The 18,396-nt window shown below is 34.1% G+C and overlaps 1 protein-coding gene across 4 annotated transcripts in view; it reads left to right on the top strand.

Annotated features, from left to right (window-relative positions):
* The first annotated feature begins 91 nt into the window (after positions 1 to 91).
* LOC114326480 (MICOS complex subunit Mic60) overlaps positions 92 to 18,396 on the top strand; it is a 38,531-nt gene continuing 20,226 nt past the window's right edge. For 2 of the 4 annotated variants that reach the window (XM_028274873.2, XM_028274870.2), the window contains exons 1-6: positions 92 to 423; positions 836 to 1,053; positions 2,027 to 2,244; positions 2,342 to 2,461; positions 11,239 to 11,554; positions 13,612 to 14,053. In XM_028274873.2, coding sequence (XP_028130674.1) covers positions 382 to 423; positions 836 to 1,053; positions 2,027 to 2,244; positions 2,342 to 2,461; positions 11,239 to 11,554; positions 13,612 to 14,053 — 1,356 coding nt within the window. In that variant the 5' untranslated portion in view covers positions 92 to 381. The remainder of the gene's footprint in view (positions 424 to 835; positions 1,054 to 2,026; positions 2,245 to 2,341; positions 2,462 to 11,238; positions 11,555 to 13,611; positions 14,054 to 18,396) is intronic. The other 2 variants (XM_028274872.2, XM_028274874.2) reach the window with 2 other exon arrangements.

Here is an 18,396-nt window from a genome sequence, read left to right as displayed (position 1 = left end):
GGACCAGAGATTTAAGGACCCTCAAATTCAACATTTGTAAATTTGGCGCACCCTATAAATTTAAGTCCTTTTACAGGTTAGCCAACGTAACAGAAAATGAAAATTTAACCTAAAAAGCTATAAAATTACATTTTTAAATAATTTAAATTTAAATGAATTAAATAAGCCTTGTCTATTTATTAAACTTTCTATTTTTCTGGTTACAATTTAATTTCTCACGTGATCATTGCCTTTCAGATCTGTTACTCATTTGAAGTTTATCAGTTCTGAGCTAAGGATATTATAAGACAGATGACGGCCGGACACTCTTGAAACTTCGGGTGATTCTCGGAATCCTAATATTCCTGTTTTCATTTATCCCCAAAGTGGCTTTTCCCCAAAATGCTAAGATTTATTAAAAGGATTCCTAATAAAAAAAATTGGGTGAGTAATGCTTTATTAATATTTCCAATATGTAGTAGTATGTTATGTCATCTTCTTGATATTTGATCATTTTTAAATATAAAATAGAATGCAATGTAGTTTTATGTTCAAGAAATTGCCAATAACTTTTATTCAGTAACATTATTACATAAAAATAAGACAACATACTTTTCTTCAAATTTTTTAACCTATAATTTCATTGCCCATTGCCTTTGCTTAAAATATTCCTTGGTTTCATAAGCCCTTAATACTACCTACTGATTAGTACTGATTTTCTCTATTCCATTCATTCTACGTTGTAAATGTTAATTAATAGTCACTAAAGTGGTCTCAAATTAAATTTAAAGGCCAAGTTTAAAGTCACATACCTACTGTTTTCAAGGTTTTTATGCTCTGATTTATGTATTTTTAGAAGAACTGTACCCCAGCATTGACAGTATATCGCTCTATAAATTATAATTATAATAACAATGCAAACTATACCACATCAGGAAGATCCTACAGCCAAGGCTCAAAACATTCCGAGCAAGGTGGGGGAGGTGGTGGTAAAGGATTTTTCTTAACAGTTGGGGCATTGATTACTGCTGGAGGAGCCACCTTGGCATATGCTAAATATGATCCAGATTTCAGGTAAGTGATCTATTTTCCAGTTTCCCGTAACTTTTCTTCTTCTAGTGATACTAAAGAAGGTTGGCTATAACCATTGCAAATTCGTCTCTATCTTTTGCTTTTCTTAAAAGCATCTGTATGTTTAACACATTCACGGACACACTTTAGATATAGACACGTTTTCTTTTGGAGTATGTGACTTCATATGCAGTCGTGTCTGTGAATGTATTAACCCAGTCCATTTTTCGCTGTTAATATTGTCTGACAAATTGACTCCAATTGTCTGGATCCACCAAAATTTAGAAACTTCTATACTGTAGAACCGGATTATCTGTCTGTGCTATGCTTTTTATTACTTAAATTGCATTTTTAAGGTTTTATCAAAATATAGTCACCGTAAATCACTCAACGTAATCTCTATAATATGCTGTATAACAAACCATAGAGATTTTAAGTTTAGTTCAACTAGTTTTAGTTTTAACAGTTCTTGAAACTTTTCGTAAAGATAATTTCATAAAAATCCTACAAGAATTTTATGAGACCTTCAATTGCTATCTCCTCTAACAGTTGTTCCAACCTACCCAGAATATTTCTACGCCTTATTCAATCTCTATTCCAAACTCGTTTTTTCCTGTTTTTATTGCGTTGTAATAGCTATTAAGCTATTGGCAATTTCACTTGCCAAACCATTTACATCAGCATGTACTACAGCACTTAAAGCCATTATCTTTTCTAACCACAAGCAAGTTTAGTGGCCGCAAGTACTTTCAGCCAGTTAACTCAGAAGTGTAAATGAAGCTTAACAGGTTGATTGTCGACTACTCCGATCAGAGTGTGCCTTCGATGATGCTGGCTACTCTGATCGGAGTATAGATCACATTATCAAAGTAAGACTCGCAGAGTAGCTGGCATTACCGAAGGAGGCCGTTTTGTCCATCAGCAATCAACCTGTTAAAGCAAACTGTTTTACTTTTTTGTATTTATCTGTTTTCAGGAAAACCCTGGTAGGCTTTGTACCTTTCACGGATGATGTAATTAAAACAATATGGCAGGAAGATAATCTATATTCAAGTAATAGCAATATCCTATCTTCGTATTATGAAAGTTCAAAGAAGGCCATCTTTGATCTATTCACAGGCAAACCTACTACAGAAAGTAAATACATTAGTTCTAAAGAAATTTCTGAGTTGCCATCATCAGAGGTATATAAAGGTAAGTATGTTGTGTTCAGTTTATTTGTTATTTATTAATCAACAGTGTGTCTATGTAACTAAAGTAATTTTTTTTTGTTTTGTGCTAACATTAACAGCTCCTCCGCCAATTCTACCAGTAATAGAAAAAGAAATGAAAAAGCCACCTCCGCCTAGCTATGCTGAAATTAGACTAGAGAAAATAGAAAGTGGGAAACTAGAGCCTGTTGTGGAACTAGGTATTAATAATCATATACAGCTATTTCTAATTTTAAGCTTTTAGTGCGCATTTAAAGATATTTGAATATAAAATCTGACACTTTTTGGGTAAATACAAGGTATAGTTTAGCATTTTTGGAATAAAATTAATAAGACCTTTGTCTAATGCATCACGTCATACTCTTCTTATATCATATTCGGATCCCCCCATGTTCCCATCAATTTGTGAATAATATTAGCTCGCAAATCGTAATTTCACTGTAAATAATGGCATCGCCTCAAAAGTTCTTATAAACAACCATTTAGAAAATAAGAATCATTTCCTGAATATGTGAGTTAACTAAACAAAGAATATCACTTCAAAATGTCCAATTCATAGAGTGTATAATGTCTTGTTAGGATGTTGAAATTTGCAAATTGATTTTTTTTATCCAAAATGCTAGAGATGGCTTCAGTCTGATATCAGTTCAATAACCTTTTCCTGATTTTTAAAGTAGCTAATGTTGATTGATTTCGAAGATTTTCCCAATGAAAGGCATTAGTAAAGTTATTGGAAACAGTAAAAAGTGTGAAACATAGTACATTTTTGAACAAAAAATAAAATAAACCATTGTTGCCTTTGGTAAATCGTCAAATCTATTCTTAATCTCTCTTATTATTCTTAAAATATGTTGTTTATTCAGTACCTCAGTTTCATAGAGAAATAAGTCAAAAGGGTACCCCCCGTTAAGATAGGCAAAATGCCCTCACTCTCAGAATTCAATTTTTTAAATTTTTTTACGTTCTGTGCAATTAAAAAAAGAGATATCGCGGAATTTTAGCTCGCCACCCCCTTACCCCTCCCCCCACAGCCAAAAACGTAGATTTTTAGATTTAATTTTTTTTAGTTGGGTTGCAATTGATTTAAAAATTTAAAAAAATTGACGCATGTAGCTGAGGCTTTTCCAAAACATTTCCATTTTTTATGGACCCTTAGGTCGAGTGTACATAACCTCAAATTTTTTTTTAACTATTTTAAAACCTATAACTTTTTTTTTGGAGGGGGCTGCAGGTCCAATTTTTTTTTTCATTTTGTGTATTTTATCAAAAGATTTTTCAGAAGATTTATCAAGAGATCTGATTTTTTTCAGATTTTTCCGTCATGTGCGCCATCTTGAAAAATCCGTAAAACTGTTTTTTTAGGGGGTTTTTAGGGATTATCTCCATTTTATAGACTGCAACATAGATCAACTCAAGGTTTTGTTAATAGATTATGTATAATTTGAAATAAATGAGTATTTTAGGATTATCAGAAATTGGGCAAAATACCTTAAGCCCCCCAAAAACCATGTTTTTTTTAAGTTATGTAAGAGTTTTTGCGGGCTTAATGATATTATTTTTTGAGATCGATACAGCCTGAATATTTTTTTTTTCATTTTTTTTACGTAATATGTGAATAAAAAATAGACTAATCGCATTTTTAGCACACCACCCCCCCTTTCTTTTTTTTTTGTTTAAAGTTGCCATTAATTTAAAAATTTTATGAGGCGTCTACAAAACATATCTATTTTTTATAGACCCGTGTAGGTCGAGTGTACAATACATATAACCTCAAAATTCCTTTTTTATTTTTTTAAAACGTATTTTTGACTTCCAATCGATATTTTTTTAAAACATCCAATGAATATTGTACATCTCTCTCTCTCACGGACGGCCGCTTCAATACATGCTTAGCGCTCATTTTTAATTATTAAAAATAATAGTTAGCAATAAAATAATGACAAAAATTTCTTTAGGCTATTGCAGGGGGGCCTTAAACTTCGAGTTGGTCACTTTATGACTTTCATAATAATAATTTTTAATCGAGTTATTAAGCTTTGAAAATGGCCATTTTCGCGTTTTTCAAATTTGAAATTGCATGTAACTCGACAAATGTTTAAACAATTTTCCGATCGCGGTACTGCCTGGCACCTTGTGGATTTGTTATAAGGACCTGTTTTTGAGTAAGTTTGTGCAAAAAATTAATCGGAATAATTTACCTAACGGGACAAGCATACAGCGTGGACTATTTGCATTAGGAGCCAAACGTAGATGGTTTGTAAAATACACAAAAGACAAAAAAAAATTAGCAGCCATCGCCAAAAAAAGTTATACGTACCTATTAAAAAACAAAAAAAATGAGGTTATAATATGTACAGTCGACCTACGGGTCCATAAAAATAGACGTTCTGTAACAACCTCAGCTCTGCGTGTGAATTTTTTGTAATTTATAATTTATTAATTAGGTACTAACTATTCTCAATGCGACATAAGCCACAATTTAACTAAAAAATGATTTTATTAACGTTTCGACGTCCACCACGGACGTCGTTGTCAAAATACAAAATATTAATAAATTAAACAAAAAGGTTGCTTGGTAAAAAAATCTTCTAATAATTTAATTTAATCGGACTTATTTATATAGATCGTCCCAAACCATTTTTTCAGTGCGTCACAGATTATCGAATTCTCTCTATCGCATTACAGATGGAAAATAAAATCATTTTTTAGGTAAATTGTGACTTATTTCCCATTTAGAATAGTTAATTACAAAAATGCCACAAAGAAATAGCTTCAGAACAACATTTTTAATCTAATTGCAAAACAACTTAAGGGGGTATTAGTACGCTATGGTCAAAATAGGTGGCCAATTTTTAAACTAACGTTTAACAGTTCTTTGAATAGATGACAGCACGTACATATATTTTATTATTAAATTTAGTTCTCTGAACGACACCGCATTGATGCCATGTATTGCAACTTAGGCTCGGCACATCTCGATCTTAATCGTACTTTGTATTTACAGACGACAGTTGTTAATCCTTTCTTTACCTGCCTAGGGTAAATTCTCATTAATAGATACTAAACGTTCATTCATTTGGATATAGTTTATTATTTAATATTGTATTATACGGCAATTCGTAATTCTTTACCTGCTCAAAAGGATTTATTTCAAACTAAAGAAATTTGCAATTATTTAAGCCACTTTACACCATGCAACTAAATGCGCAATTAATTGCACAATTTCTTGCAGCAATAGAAATTGCATCGTGTCATACGCGAATTGCACAAAAAAGCTGCAACTCCTTGCTGCAAGAATAAGTTGCAGCTAAATAGAACATGTCCTATTTTTCATGCAATTTTTTCTGCAATTTGGTTATATTTTTAGTAACTTTTAAGGCTACAGTGTTTGTTTTTACTTTTCTGCTGTCAACAAATAAAAGATTTTGATGACATTGAACTTCTGTCATCTTAAATTTCAAACTAAACAATTTATTAACAAAACTAGAGGAACTTTTTACCAATTTCACGCTTCACAGATAATATTATTCAGGTGAATAACTTTAATTATGCAACATAGGGATTAAAAAAAACTATTTTATTTCTTACAACTTGTTTCCTTTTGTAAATGAATAATATGTATTACATACTTGGATTAGGTATTAATTGATTTTGTTATACTTAATACATAATATTATAATTTTCTCAAATTTTAATCTAACATCTTTAATCTAATATCTGATAATTCTACTCAAAAAATTACATTTAATTTGTAAAAACAAACATAACCTAAAATTTATGCTATTTTGTCAAAGTCTCTGTCTATTTCATGTCAGTTTATGCAATTGTTTGCACCGTGTAATCACTTTATTGCAGAAAGTTAGTTGCAACTTATTGCACAAGTTCTTGCGCAAGAAATTGTGCAATTAATTGCGCAATTACTTGCATCGTGTAAAGTGGCTATTTGAAATACAAGTAAGTGCCTATCTAAATGACCAAAAAAGAATTATGCTAATTCTCGGAATGAAGATCGAGTATAAAATTAGTATTTTTAATAAATGTAAAATACGTAAGTCAATTGAAAAACAGAGTCACTACAATAACTTTTTTCATATTGAATGTTTTTTCAACAGGGAAAGTTTTTTCCTCGGAAAATTTCACATTTTCATTTCATTTCTCCTTTCAACATGCGAGGCAGAATAATAATTAGCCTAATGAACCACTTACTTAAAACATTTTTAAAAGTAATATACTGCACAATACCTATATAAAAAATGCGAAGAACAAGTATCACGGACAAAGATTTGATTCCGCAATGCCTTGCCCTTAGGCACCCGAGAGGCTCTATTGACTGTCTAAGTGCTATATATTTGTTTTATCGACTACAAAAAGGCATTTGATAGAGTACAACATGATAAGCTGCACATACTCATAAATTATCTTGGAGGAAACTGGATTAGATGATAGATCTAAACAACATTAGATATGCCGACGACGCAGTAGTTTTTGCAGATAGCCTAGATGATTTGCAAAGAATAATGTCGCGCATATAAGACATAAGTAGTGAACATGGAATTTCAATACGAAAAAAAAAAAGAAAGTAATGGTAGTCATTAAGAGCGAAATATATTACATACACGGCTTTTGGTTAACCAACAACCAATTGACAGAGTGGACAGCTACACATACCTTGGTACCTACATAAACAGTCAATGAGACCACTCTAGTGAAATAAAACAACGCATAGGAAAAGCGAGATCAGCGTTGATAATGATGAAGTCTCGTTTCAGAAGTCACATTTACCACTTGTTAACAAAATTTCTATTATCAGATCCTATGTATTTTCTAGATTATTATACTGAGTAGAAGCCTGGACTCTTACTCTTTCCGAAACTTCTTTAAGAAAACTCAAGGCATTCAAGATGTGGTATTACAGTCGCATTTTAAGAATTTCGTGGATGGGTCGTGTGACTAATGTTGAGGTCTTACGTAGAATGGGCAAGGAATGCGAGATTATTAACACACATTATTATCAAAGAGCGCAAAGTAGAATATCTTGGCCATGTTATGAGGAATGAATAGAGATTGCCGCTACTCATTCTTCAGGGCAAGGTATTGGGAAGAGAGGACCAGGGAGAAGAAGAATATATCTGAGAAACTGGTTCAATACCTACATCGACAAACAGACTATTCCGAATAGCAGCATGCAAAGTTAGGATAGCCATGCTGATCGCCAACATTCGGAACGAATAAGCACCGTGAGAAGAAGAATATCTCATTTTAAATTCTTCTTCTTCTTCTTCATGTGCCTCGTCCGTTGCGGACATTGGCACGTTAGTCCAAACCATTGGCGTAAGTTTTGAAGCCATGAGTGTCTTCTTCTTCTGGGTCCACGTTTGCTCTCTATTTTACTCTGTATTGTCAGTGGCAGTATACGATATTTATCATGTCTCATAATATGATCGAGGTATTCAGGTTTCCGTTTCTATTGTGAAACAGATTTCTCATTTTTGTTTTCTCCTCAGCGCAATACCTCCACGTTGGTAGTGTGAGTCGTCCAGGACATTTTGAGGATAAGTCGGTACACCCACATTTCGAATACCTCTAGCCTTTTCGATAATGTTTCCGTTATTGTCCAGGTCTCTGCTCCATACAACAAGACTGGAAATACATAGCATTTTAGCAGCCGTATTTTTAGTGGGACAGATATGTCGCAATGATTGAATATATTTCTCATGTTAAATGTAGCTCTGGCCTTTTCAATTCTACATCGTATTTCGGTTGTTTGATCCCATTTCTAGTTGACGACTGTTCCAAGGTATACATATACTTCTACGTGTTGAATTGGTTTTTTATTTTCAATTGTCTGGCAGGTTTTTGAGTTTTGCTCACCAGTGTCCATTTTTGTTTTATTTATGTTGATGGTTAAAATCTCTTTTTTCACTCGCTCTTTGTAGGTACCCGGGTATGACAGGCCTGTCGATACTGCTAGCAACCACAACTGTATCGTCTGCATATCGGTTTATCTAATTATTACTCCAGTAAATTTCAATATTTTTTTTCACTTACGGAAATATTTGACATAAATTAATCAATGATTATACAATATTGTTTTGTCTACAATTTTTTCATTAGCATAATGCCTCAACAAATACTAATGGCCATTGGCATGTGTAATGTGTGTAAAAATGTCGACGTCATCGTCTTTACAAAGAGACGCTAATTGTATCCGAACAATGCATTATTTGCGGCCCTATAAAAATTAAATTTGCCAGAAAGTGAATAAAACTGAAATTGTTTTTAGATCCGCCCCACATAACATACTAGAGCTTACTTATGTTATTTATGTATTATGTCAAAACTAGTATAATCCCCCAGTAAACACTTTGAGTCATTTTGAACCTCGTTTAACTTTCAACCATTCGTATAACGTCACAGTTTCAAGCATAAAAAATGTATATTTGTATTGTTAAGACACTGTGACGTTATACAATCATGATTGAAAGTGAAAGTCAAACAAGGTCCAAAATGCGTACTGGGAGGGGGTGGGGCCACTTTTCTAAACAAAACCGCGTGATTCATCGTATTTCCCTGGTTACAAAACTCGTTTTCAATTGTTTGTAGATTTTCTTAAAATCCGGCAAACGCGCATCTGTCTCCATTTAATACATCACTGCTTCCATCTTCCATCTACTAAATGACACGTGAACTCATCTTCTCATCTATTAAGTGACAGCGGAACTAATTTATCACTAGAAAAATGCCAACTTATTGCTGTAATTTCAACAAAATCCCCAGATTGCAGCTTTTAACTAAAATTTTTACTTTTAGGTACAGTTAATTTAAAAATTATGGCAGTATGGACAATGAAATTTTGTTTAAAATAAAGCTTTTTGCATAGTTAATCGTTTCTGGTAGTTATTTTCCACCCAAGTTCAAAAATTATTATGCAAAACGAATTTTTATAGTAAGTTACTAAGTAACTTATGACATGGACTCCTTTATGTACAGTTATAAAAAATATACTGCTTTCTTTGAAAATTTTAACTAGATACTATTAAAATAGAAAGTCTACAGTTCACGTACATACCCCTAAGTTGAAGATTGGTTTTGAAATAGTGACGGTAACTGTACCTAAAAACTATATAAATTTTAACATTGTGTCATACCACCTTAAAAAAAAATAAAATCGAAAAATTGACATTTTTGGCTGTGGGGGAGGGGGAATAGGGGAAGTGGGCTAAAATTGCGGTGAGTCCTAATTTTTTAAGATCATATAGAACGTAAAAAAATAAAAAATATATTCAGGCTGTATCGACCTCAAAAAATATCATTAAGCCCGCAAAAACCCTTACATAACTTAAAAAAACATGGTTTTTGGGGGGTTTAAAAGTATTTTGCCCAATTTTTTATAACCCTAAAATACTCATTTATTTCAAATTATACATAATCTATTAACAAAACCTTGAGTTGATCTATGTTGCAGTCTATAAAATGGAGAAAATCCCTAAAAACCCCCTAAAAAAACAGTTTTCCGGATTTTTCAAGATGGCGCACCTGACGGAAAAATCTGAAAAAAATCAGAGAGACAGCTTTTGATAAAATACACAAAATGCAAAAAAATTGGACCTGCAGCCCCCTCCAAAAAAAAGTTATAGGTTTTAAAACAGTTAAAAAATAATTTGAGGTTATGTACACTCGACCTAAGGGTCCATAAAAAATGGACGTATTTTGTAAAAGCCTCAGTTACACGTGTGAATTTTTTGAAATTTTTAAATCAATTGCAACCCAACTAAAAAAAATTAAATCTAAAAATCTACGTTTTTGGCTGTGGGGGAGGGGTAAGGGGGTGGCGAGCTAAAAATCCGCGTTATCTCATTTTCTAATTGCACAGAACGTAAAAAAATTAAAAAGATTGAATTCTGAGGGTGAGGGCATTTTGCCTATCTTAACGGGGGATACCCTTTAGAGTTTTTAGAAAGTCGAAATCAAAGATTGTTATATCTTGTATATCGTATATATTAATGTAAGGAAATATATAACTATTTTAATGGAAAATAAAATATTTTTGGTTTGTTTCTATGTGATATTGATAAAAGAGGTTCGATAGAAATCAAGAAACTCACCAGCAGGAAAACTAGAACAGGTCAGCTTTAGAGGGACAGCTTCGACCCGGAACTTTTCCAAAGACCCTCTCATACTAATAGCTTTTTTGAAATGTGAAGATAGTGTATATGTAGATAGAGAAATAAATGGTAAAAAGTATACATTGTCGTTAGATACCAGAGCAACCAGGACCATTACACAACCATCAGTTATAAACAGCCGTAAGAACCTCTTACCAACGAGGTTGAGGCTTATTTCCTTATAATTAACTCCAAATACGAAATTTTGGAGTTGTCTCCCTATGGAACTGAGGTACCAAATATATAGTTTAGTTCTTTATGCCTTTTTTTCTAGTACTTTTATTAATCAAATTGATTTTATTGGAGGCTGCTACAGCCAGAGCCTGAATTATCTAATAGCCGAGTTTGGGACAATGCCTTTTTTGGACGACTTTATGGGTCCATCTCAACGTTTTGCTAATCATGTGGGTATCCTCTTCATAAGCTGGGGAGATTATTGATCGCGGTAATTCAAGTATGTACTCAAAATACCCAGAGACGACAACCAACAACCAGGGGAGAAATATCCAGAGATGAAACATTAATCAATTTCATTCCTGGATCTCTTTCATTTCTGGATTTAAATTTAACCTCTAGGTATGTTGAATATTTCAATTACTAGTTGTAGGCTTCTGGGTATGCTGAGTATCTAAGTTACCGCGATCAACAGCATTCCCCAGTTCCTGAAAGACCTAACTATAAGGGTAGTGAAACATTGAGATTGATCAATATACAGGTGCTTCAAAAAAGAAATGGTCCCAGCTGGGAAGATTATTACTTGAAGTTTATTATCAGCTATTATACATGGTCTTAATTGAAATCTATTTTATCAGCTGGAGAACCAAAGCCCAAACCTATCACAGTAGCTACTGATAGCCCTACCACCGAAAACTTAGCAAAACTTGAGGAAAACATCCGTGTATCCGCAGAAGAAGCCGTGAACGCTTTCAACAAGGCAGTTTTTATTATAAAATCGTACAACTCAGACATAGAGTACATCATAGAGGAAGCAGTGAACGAAGTTAAACCAGAGACGTGGGATACACTTAAGAGCAAGACGAGATCTAAGCACGAGTGTGTAAGACGAGCGACAGAAAAAGCTGAAATCGCTGTTAGAGACATAAACAAATTAAAAGAAATTGTTTCCAAGTAAGTTTCATATATATACTGTAAGGATTTCTACAGTTTTCACTGTATTCCTTCACTCAACCATTCTCTCCAGTTCCTCCTGTTTTGCCAGACCCCTTCCTGCGGATTTCTGCTTTCCTTTGCTTCATCTCCACTTTTATCACTACTTTCCACTTCATCGCTGAAAGATCTTCGGGGTCTGCCTCTCTTTGTTCTTCCTATCGGGCTCCACTCTGTTATTCTGTTTATCCAACGATTTTTGTCTGTTCTCTTCTGACATGGCCGTACTATGTTAATCTCTTCTGTTCTATGTAGTCGATTATATCTGAGTTCATTCCCATTCTTTTCTTAATATCTATGTTATTTATTCTGTCTCTTCTTGTTACTATGCAGCTTCTCCATAGGAATTACATCTCCGTTGCTCTTATTTTGTTTTTGGATTTCTTATTTATTGTCCAATTTCCACAACCATAAGTGAGGATACTTCTTGTCATGGTGTTATTGTATTCTTCCTTTTGTTTTTATACTGATGTTCTTATCCCACAGTATCGGGTTCAATTTTCGTATGCAGTCTCGTGTTTGTGTTAGTATATTTTTTATATCTTCTTCAGTTGTTCCTTTGTTTGATATTCTTCTTCTTAACGTGCCCATCGCTATCAAGTCCCCTTGACGTTGGCGATTAACATGGCGAAACTGTCTCTGTCTCGAGCTATTCTAAATAGTTGTTCTACTTTCTTTATTCCTGTCCACTCCCTGATGTTCTTCAACCAAGAGACCTGCTTTCTACCAATTCCTCTGCGTCCTTCGATTTTACCCATCATAATAAGTTGAAGAATATTATACCGGTCTCCCCTTACTGCCTGTCCAAAATAGGCCATCTTTCTATATTTGATGTTATCAAACAGCTCGCGGACAGCATTCGCTCTCTTAAGGACTGCCACATTTGTCAGCATAGCCGTCCATGGTATTTTCAGTGTACGTCTGTGCAGCCACATTTCAAAGGCCTCCAAACGTTTAATGGTGGATATTTTTAATGTCCATGCTTCGACACCATACAAGAGGACTGACCAAATGTAACATTTAATCATGCGCTTTCGAAGTTGAAGTTGCAAGTTGTCATTACAGAAGAATGACCTCATTTTTAAAAATGTCGTGCGGGCTATCTCGATTCTACATTTTATCTCTTTATCTGGATCTAGTTGTTCAGTAATATGGCAACCAGGATATTTAAAACTGGGTACTCTTTGAATTATATGACCGTCAACATATAACCGTGAATCTTGATGGGCCAAACAGCTAAATACCATGGATTTTGTTTTTGAACAGTTTATGGTTCGGCCAAACTCTCTTCCCACTGTGTCAATGGCATTTAAAAGGTGTTGTAAGCCATTCATATCATCACTTAAAATAACTGTATCGTCTGCATATTTGATTGTATTTATCAGAATTCCATTAACTTTACACCCCATTCCAAATTATGCAGCGCTTCCTTAAATATTCTAGATGAATATAAATCGAATAACAGTGGGGACAGTATACAACCCTGTCCGACACCTCTTTGTATTTTGCACATTTCTGTTGATTTTCCATTTATGCAAGCTGTCGCTGTTTGACGCCAGTATAATTTTTCTATGATTCGTACATCTTGACTATAAACTCCTTTTTCCTTTAATATTTTAATTAATTTGTGATGTACTCGATCAAAGGCCTTCTCATAGTCAATAAATACAGCAAAGACGTCTTTCCTTTCATCTCGGCATTTCTGCAATAATACATTTAGTGCAAAGAGTGCGTCCCGGGTTCCCAGTCCATTTCTGAAGCCAAATTGTGTTTCACATTGTTTAATATTATGAAACCTAAATACTTGTATGTGTCTGTTCCTTTGATTTGTTTACCTTCGTCTATTACAAGCTGTTTTATTTCTGTATTCTCCGTTGTTAGATATTCAGTTTTCTTTAGGATTATTTCCATCCCATTCTTTGTATATTCCTGTTCCAGTTTACCCGTTTAGTGAAAAAACCTATTTCTCTTATTGCATTCGCGTTACATAATTTTAACTACATTTTATTTCTCTTTAGACCATCATTCGATGCTGATCCCATTACCAAACAGACGATCCAAAGTAATATCAGCAGAGTTCAAGAAGACATAGAACACGCCAGGAGGGAATTTGAACACGAACAAAAGATGGGCAGCGTAGCCGAAAAATACTGGGACAAAGTAGAAAAAGCTAGACAAAACTTTTCCGAAGAATTGGAGAGTCTTTTTCCTACGATAGATCTTTCGAAAAAACACCTCTGCATAAATGAAGAGGACTTAGATCTTTTTGTTCTTCACACATATGCCCATGTACTTTATTATCAAAAAGAGTTGGCTAAGATGGAAACCATCGTTCAAGAACGATTGAGAAATGCCACGGAAGTCGCCAGACTAGGGGGCGGTGAAGTTTTGAACAACGCTCAAATTTGTGAGGCAGTAGAACAAGAGAAGAGGAGGCTTACATTATGTTTCCAACAGCAGGTAATAATGTGAATTAAGAGGTATGAGGGGTGGGGTAGGTTATGGTTTGAAATTTTTTTTTTACTATTTTACATACATATAATTTTATAGACAAAGCTTAAAAACAGTCGAAAACAAAACAATTACAAATACAATTTACTAAAATTACATAAATCGTTAATATAAATTAAAAAAAAATAATTGAAACAAAAACAATTGCAAATGAAAGTGCATAACTTCTAAAATACTCTCTTAAAATTTCAAATCGAACGTAATAAAATTGCCAGAGATCCAGCATGCTTAATATCCCTATCTTCGACTCGCTTTGCCGCGGTTCCGCGCCAGCACGCTTAAGCGTAGTGAGAAACGTTCAACGACTGTTCCCCTTCTGTTTTGTAGATTACTCCGCGATTCAAAAACATACTCCGATGTGCATCACTTTAGGACTTGACAGACAAATAAGAAGACAAAGACGAAGTTGTCAAAACTTTAAACGCGTTTTTCTCAAAACTGCTTTTTCAAAGGCGGTGGTCATTGTAACTCAAAATCTACTCGACTAATCCACCTGAAATTTTGCATATATTTTCTTTAAACATTTTATGAGGTAACGCAGACGAGATATATTTGTTTTTATGCTTATTTTTTGTTATAAAGAATTTAGTTTTTTTTTTCTTCCAAGAGCTACCAAGAACTCAAGAAATTGTTAAAAGTAATAAAGCTCGACAGTTTTACCTCGAGAACCTCATAAGCTAATCTTTGAATGTTTTGTTTCACATAATCCAGTTATGAGTTCTGATGCCCACCGCAAAATCCATTTTTTTGAGGTGTCTGTAAAAATTTGCCACCGTTGGCTTATTTTTCAATATTTTTTCTTGAAAATTTTTTGAATATTCGTTGAATTGTACTTAATATGCTTGTATAATTTAAAAATAAAATAATTGTACCATAGTTTAAAAAAAATCACAAAATTGTGCTTGAAATTTTGATTTCAAACCATATCCCCTTAATTTAAACATTTTTATATGTTCCGATTTAAGTCCATTCAGATATGATAAGATTTCGTTTTTGGGTTAATTTTGAATTAGCTCGCCAATCGTTTATGAACCTGTCTTGGTTTTTAAAAGTTTGCTCACCTGAGCTTGTGAAATTTCAAACTGATTAATAATTTCGATTTGACTGCACTTCGATTGTTTCGCGTATTCAATTATATTAACTTTGTCTTTTAAAGTAAGATCTTGGTGAATTCTAAATTAACTGTTTATAAAAGCATAATAACAGGCAATAATACAGAGTGGGCCAAAGAAAACAGTCCACCTCGATATTTGGCAGTATTTATTAGATTTTAAGGAAATGACGAAACAGATCGGTTTTTGATCTAAGGGGGACACATTTTTAGGGTACATACATTTATCATTTGTCAACCCCCTCCCTTCCACTTCCACCCCCCTTTCTTTTTAAATAGGGAATAGGGGTCGTGTGCTAGCTCATTTAAAAGGTTATTCAATTCTCTATTCAGTAATATAAACATTAACATAATTATTTGTACAGGGTGTCAAAGAAAAAAATATTTTAATTAAATTAATTGACACAAAAAGAAGAATGTATATAATTTATTTAATTCAAAATACATTCTACTGCTGTCACAAAACAGAAAAAAATGTTTTTTGATAAATAAACATTGCTTTTCGCTTAATTTCAATGTTCAAGCTGCCACCCATCTGCCTCTTGGTAGGTTGAATATTGAATTTGAGCGAAAAACAACATTTATTTGTCAAATAAACATTTTTCTCTGTTTTCTGTCAGTAGTAGAATGTATTTTGAGTTAAATAAATTGCATACATTCTTCTTTTTGTGTCAATTAATTTAATTCAAAATAATGTTTATTGGACACCCTGTATAAATACTTATGTCAATGTTAATATTACTGAATAGAGAATTGAATAACCTTTCAAATGAGGTAGCACACGACCCCTATTCCCTATTTCAAAATAAGGGGTGGGGAAATGGAAGGGAGGCGGTTGACAAATGACAGATGTATGTACCGTAAAAATGTGTCCCTCTTAGATCAAAAATCGACCTGTTTCTTCATTTCCTTAAAATTCAATAAATACTGCCAAATATCGAGGTGGACTTTTCTTTGGCCCACTCTGTATAATAGCAGGTAACGAAGTTGGTGTGTAGACATTTTTAGACAACTGAAAAAGTACTTTATGACCTGTGGATGGATCGGGGAAGGGTCTATTTATACCGGACTTTAATTTTCTCCCCTTAAGAGCAAACAGTAGCGATCAACAGGTAGCAACAAACGCGTTCCAGGATTGCGGCTCTAAGTTTGAATATTTTGTCGAGATATTTGGCACACATATTCGTAATATAATAAAGAATGGCGGTACAGAGCCCAATTTCAGAAATATGTTAGTATGTGGAAATTTCTCTATAACTAAATATAATATTGAAAAAAGGAGCCTGTACCGCCATTAACCCTTAAACGCCCAAGGGTGGGTAAAAAATGTCCACCGAATGCGTATTAAAATTATTTATTGTTAAAAAGACAGCCCTTTATCGAATGTTTATTTGGTTCTACCGATATTTTTGAAAATAAAAGTAGCATCTTGAGTTAAATATGGGTGGGCACAAAAAGTACACCATTGGTAAAACTTATTACTAAAGGTTTCTATATAATTTCTCGTTGGTAGGAAAATAATCCATATAACTATCGACGTATAATTACATAATTTACATAATTATCCGCCAATGAGCAGGTTGAAAGGAAGAATGTGGAGAAAATCGACAAATCTGAATTACTGGCTTTTACTGCTATGTAATTTTGATGTACATTGTAACTTTGTTGTAAGGTTTGTAAATTGTTTATATTAATATTTTCTAAGATACTGTGTTTATTAAGGCCGGCCGTTGTATGAAAGAGAGGTCCCCAAGTCGCATTGCAACAGAGAGAAAAGATTCTTTCCCGAGAGATGCTGCCTCTATCGGAGAAATAACGCAATAGATATCTAAGCGAAGCCGCGGACTCCAGACTTTATAGTCAACTGATAGTTTAGTTTCAGTACAGATTGGTATGCAGGTGCGGTCTCGCTAAGATGACTCGAAATCGTTTTATATATGAGGTGCGAACTTTTCATTTTCTAGGAGGTTTAAGGACGGGGTCTCGCTGAAAATTTTACTCGGATAAATACTGTGCTCGTATCTCGTGGTAAAATCTAAACCAAAAGTATTGGAAAAATCTATTTCGCATATTGGTTCATCATAGTTTGTTACCTACTTCTCATGTCCCAATATTATAAAATTATACCAGGGAAGAACAATTATATCACTCAAATTTGTCTAATTGTCTAATTTAGAATGAAAATGTAATTAATGTTTAGAACATTTAATGAAAGCTTATAACCAAGGATGGTACTAAAGATGAGCAATTTGGTCCGTCGGTCTGCCTGACCGCGAATATAACTCCTCCGTCACTGTACCAGGTAGAATAGCGAATGAGGTGTCGAATGAAAGCCTAGAATCCAAGGATGGTACTAAAGCTGATAAATTTGACCAAGGCTGTCTGTCCATCTGTCCGCCCGACCGCGAATGTAACTACTCCGTCATTATGCCAGGTAGAATGACAAATGAGGTGTCGAATGAATGGTTATAATCCAACGATGGTACTAAAGATAAGCAATTTGGTCCGTCGGTCTGCCTGACCGCGAATATAACTCCTCCGTCACTGTACCAGGTAGAATGACCAATAAGGTGTCGAATGAAAGCTTATAACCAAGGATGGTACTAAAGATGAGAAATTTGACCAAGGCTGCCTGTCCATCTGTCCGTCCGACCGCAAATGTAACTTCTCTCCGTCATTATGCCAGGGAAAATGACAAATGAGGTTTCGAATGAACGATTATAATCTAACGATGGTACTAAAGATGAGCAATTTGGTCCGTCGGTCTGCCTGATCGCGAATATAACTCCTCCGTTACTGTACCAGGTAGAATGACAAATGAGGTGTCGAATGAAAGCTTATAATCCAAGGATGGTACTAAAGATGAGCAATTTGACCAAGGCTGTCTGTCCGTCGGTCCGTCCGACCGCGAATATAACTCTTCCGTCACTATACCAGGTTGAATGACAAATGAGGTGTCGAATGAAAGCTTATAATCCAAGGATGGTACTAAAGGTGAGAAATTTGACCAAGGACTTCCGGTTTTACAAATGGGACCGGAAATACTGTTTTAAAGTCACCGGAATAGTAAAAGTGATATATTATTCGACGAACCTTCGCAAGGCGAGAACAAATATATACTTCCGGTTTCATGAGTGTCTTTCCGTCTGTCCTCCTACATACAACTCCTCCGTATTAATAC

This window comes from Diabrotica virgifera, chromosome 2 (assembly GCF_917563875.1).
Source record: "Diabrotica virgifera virgifera chromosome 2, PGI_DIABVI_V3a".
NCBI lineage: Eukaryota > Metazoa > Arthropoda > Insecta > Coleoptera > Chrysomelidae > Diabrotica > Diabrotica virgifera.
This window is presented reverse-complemented; position numbering and strand designations above follow the sequence as displayed.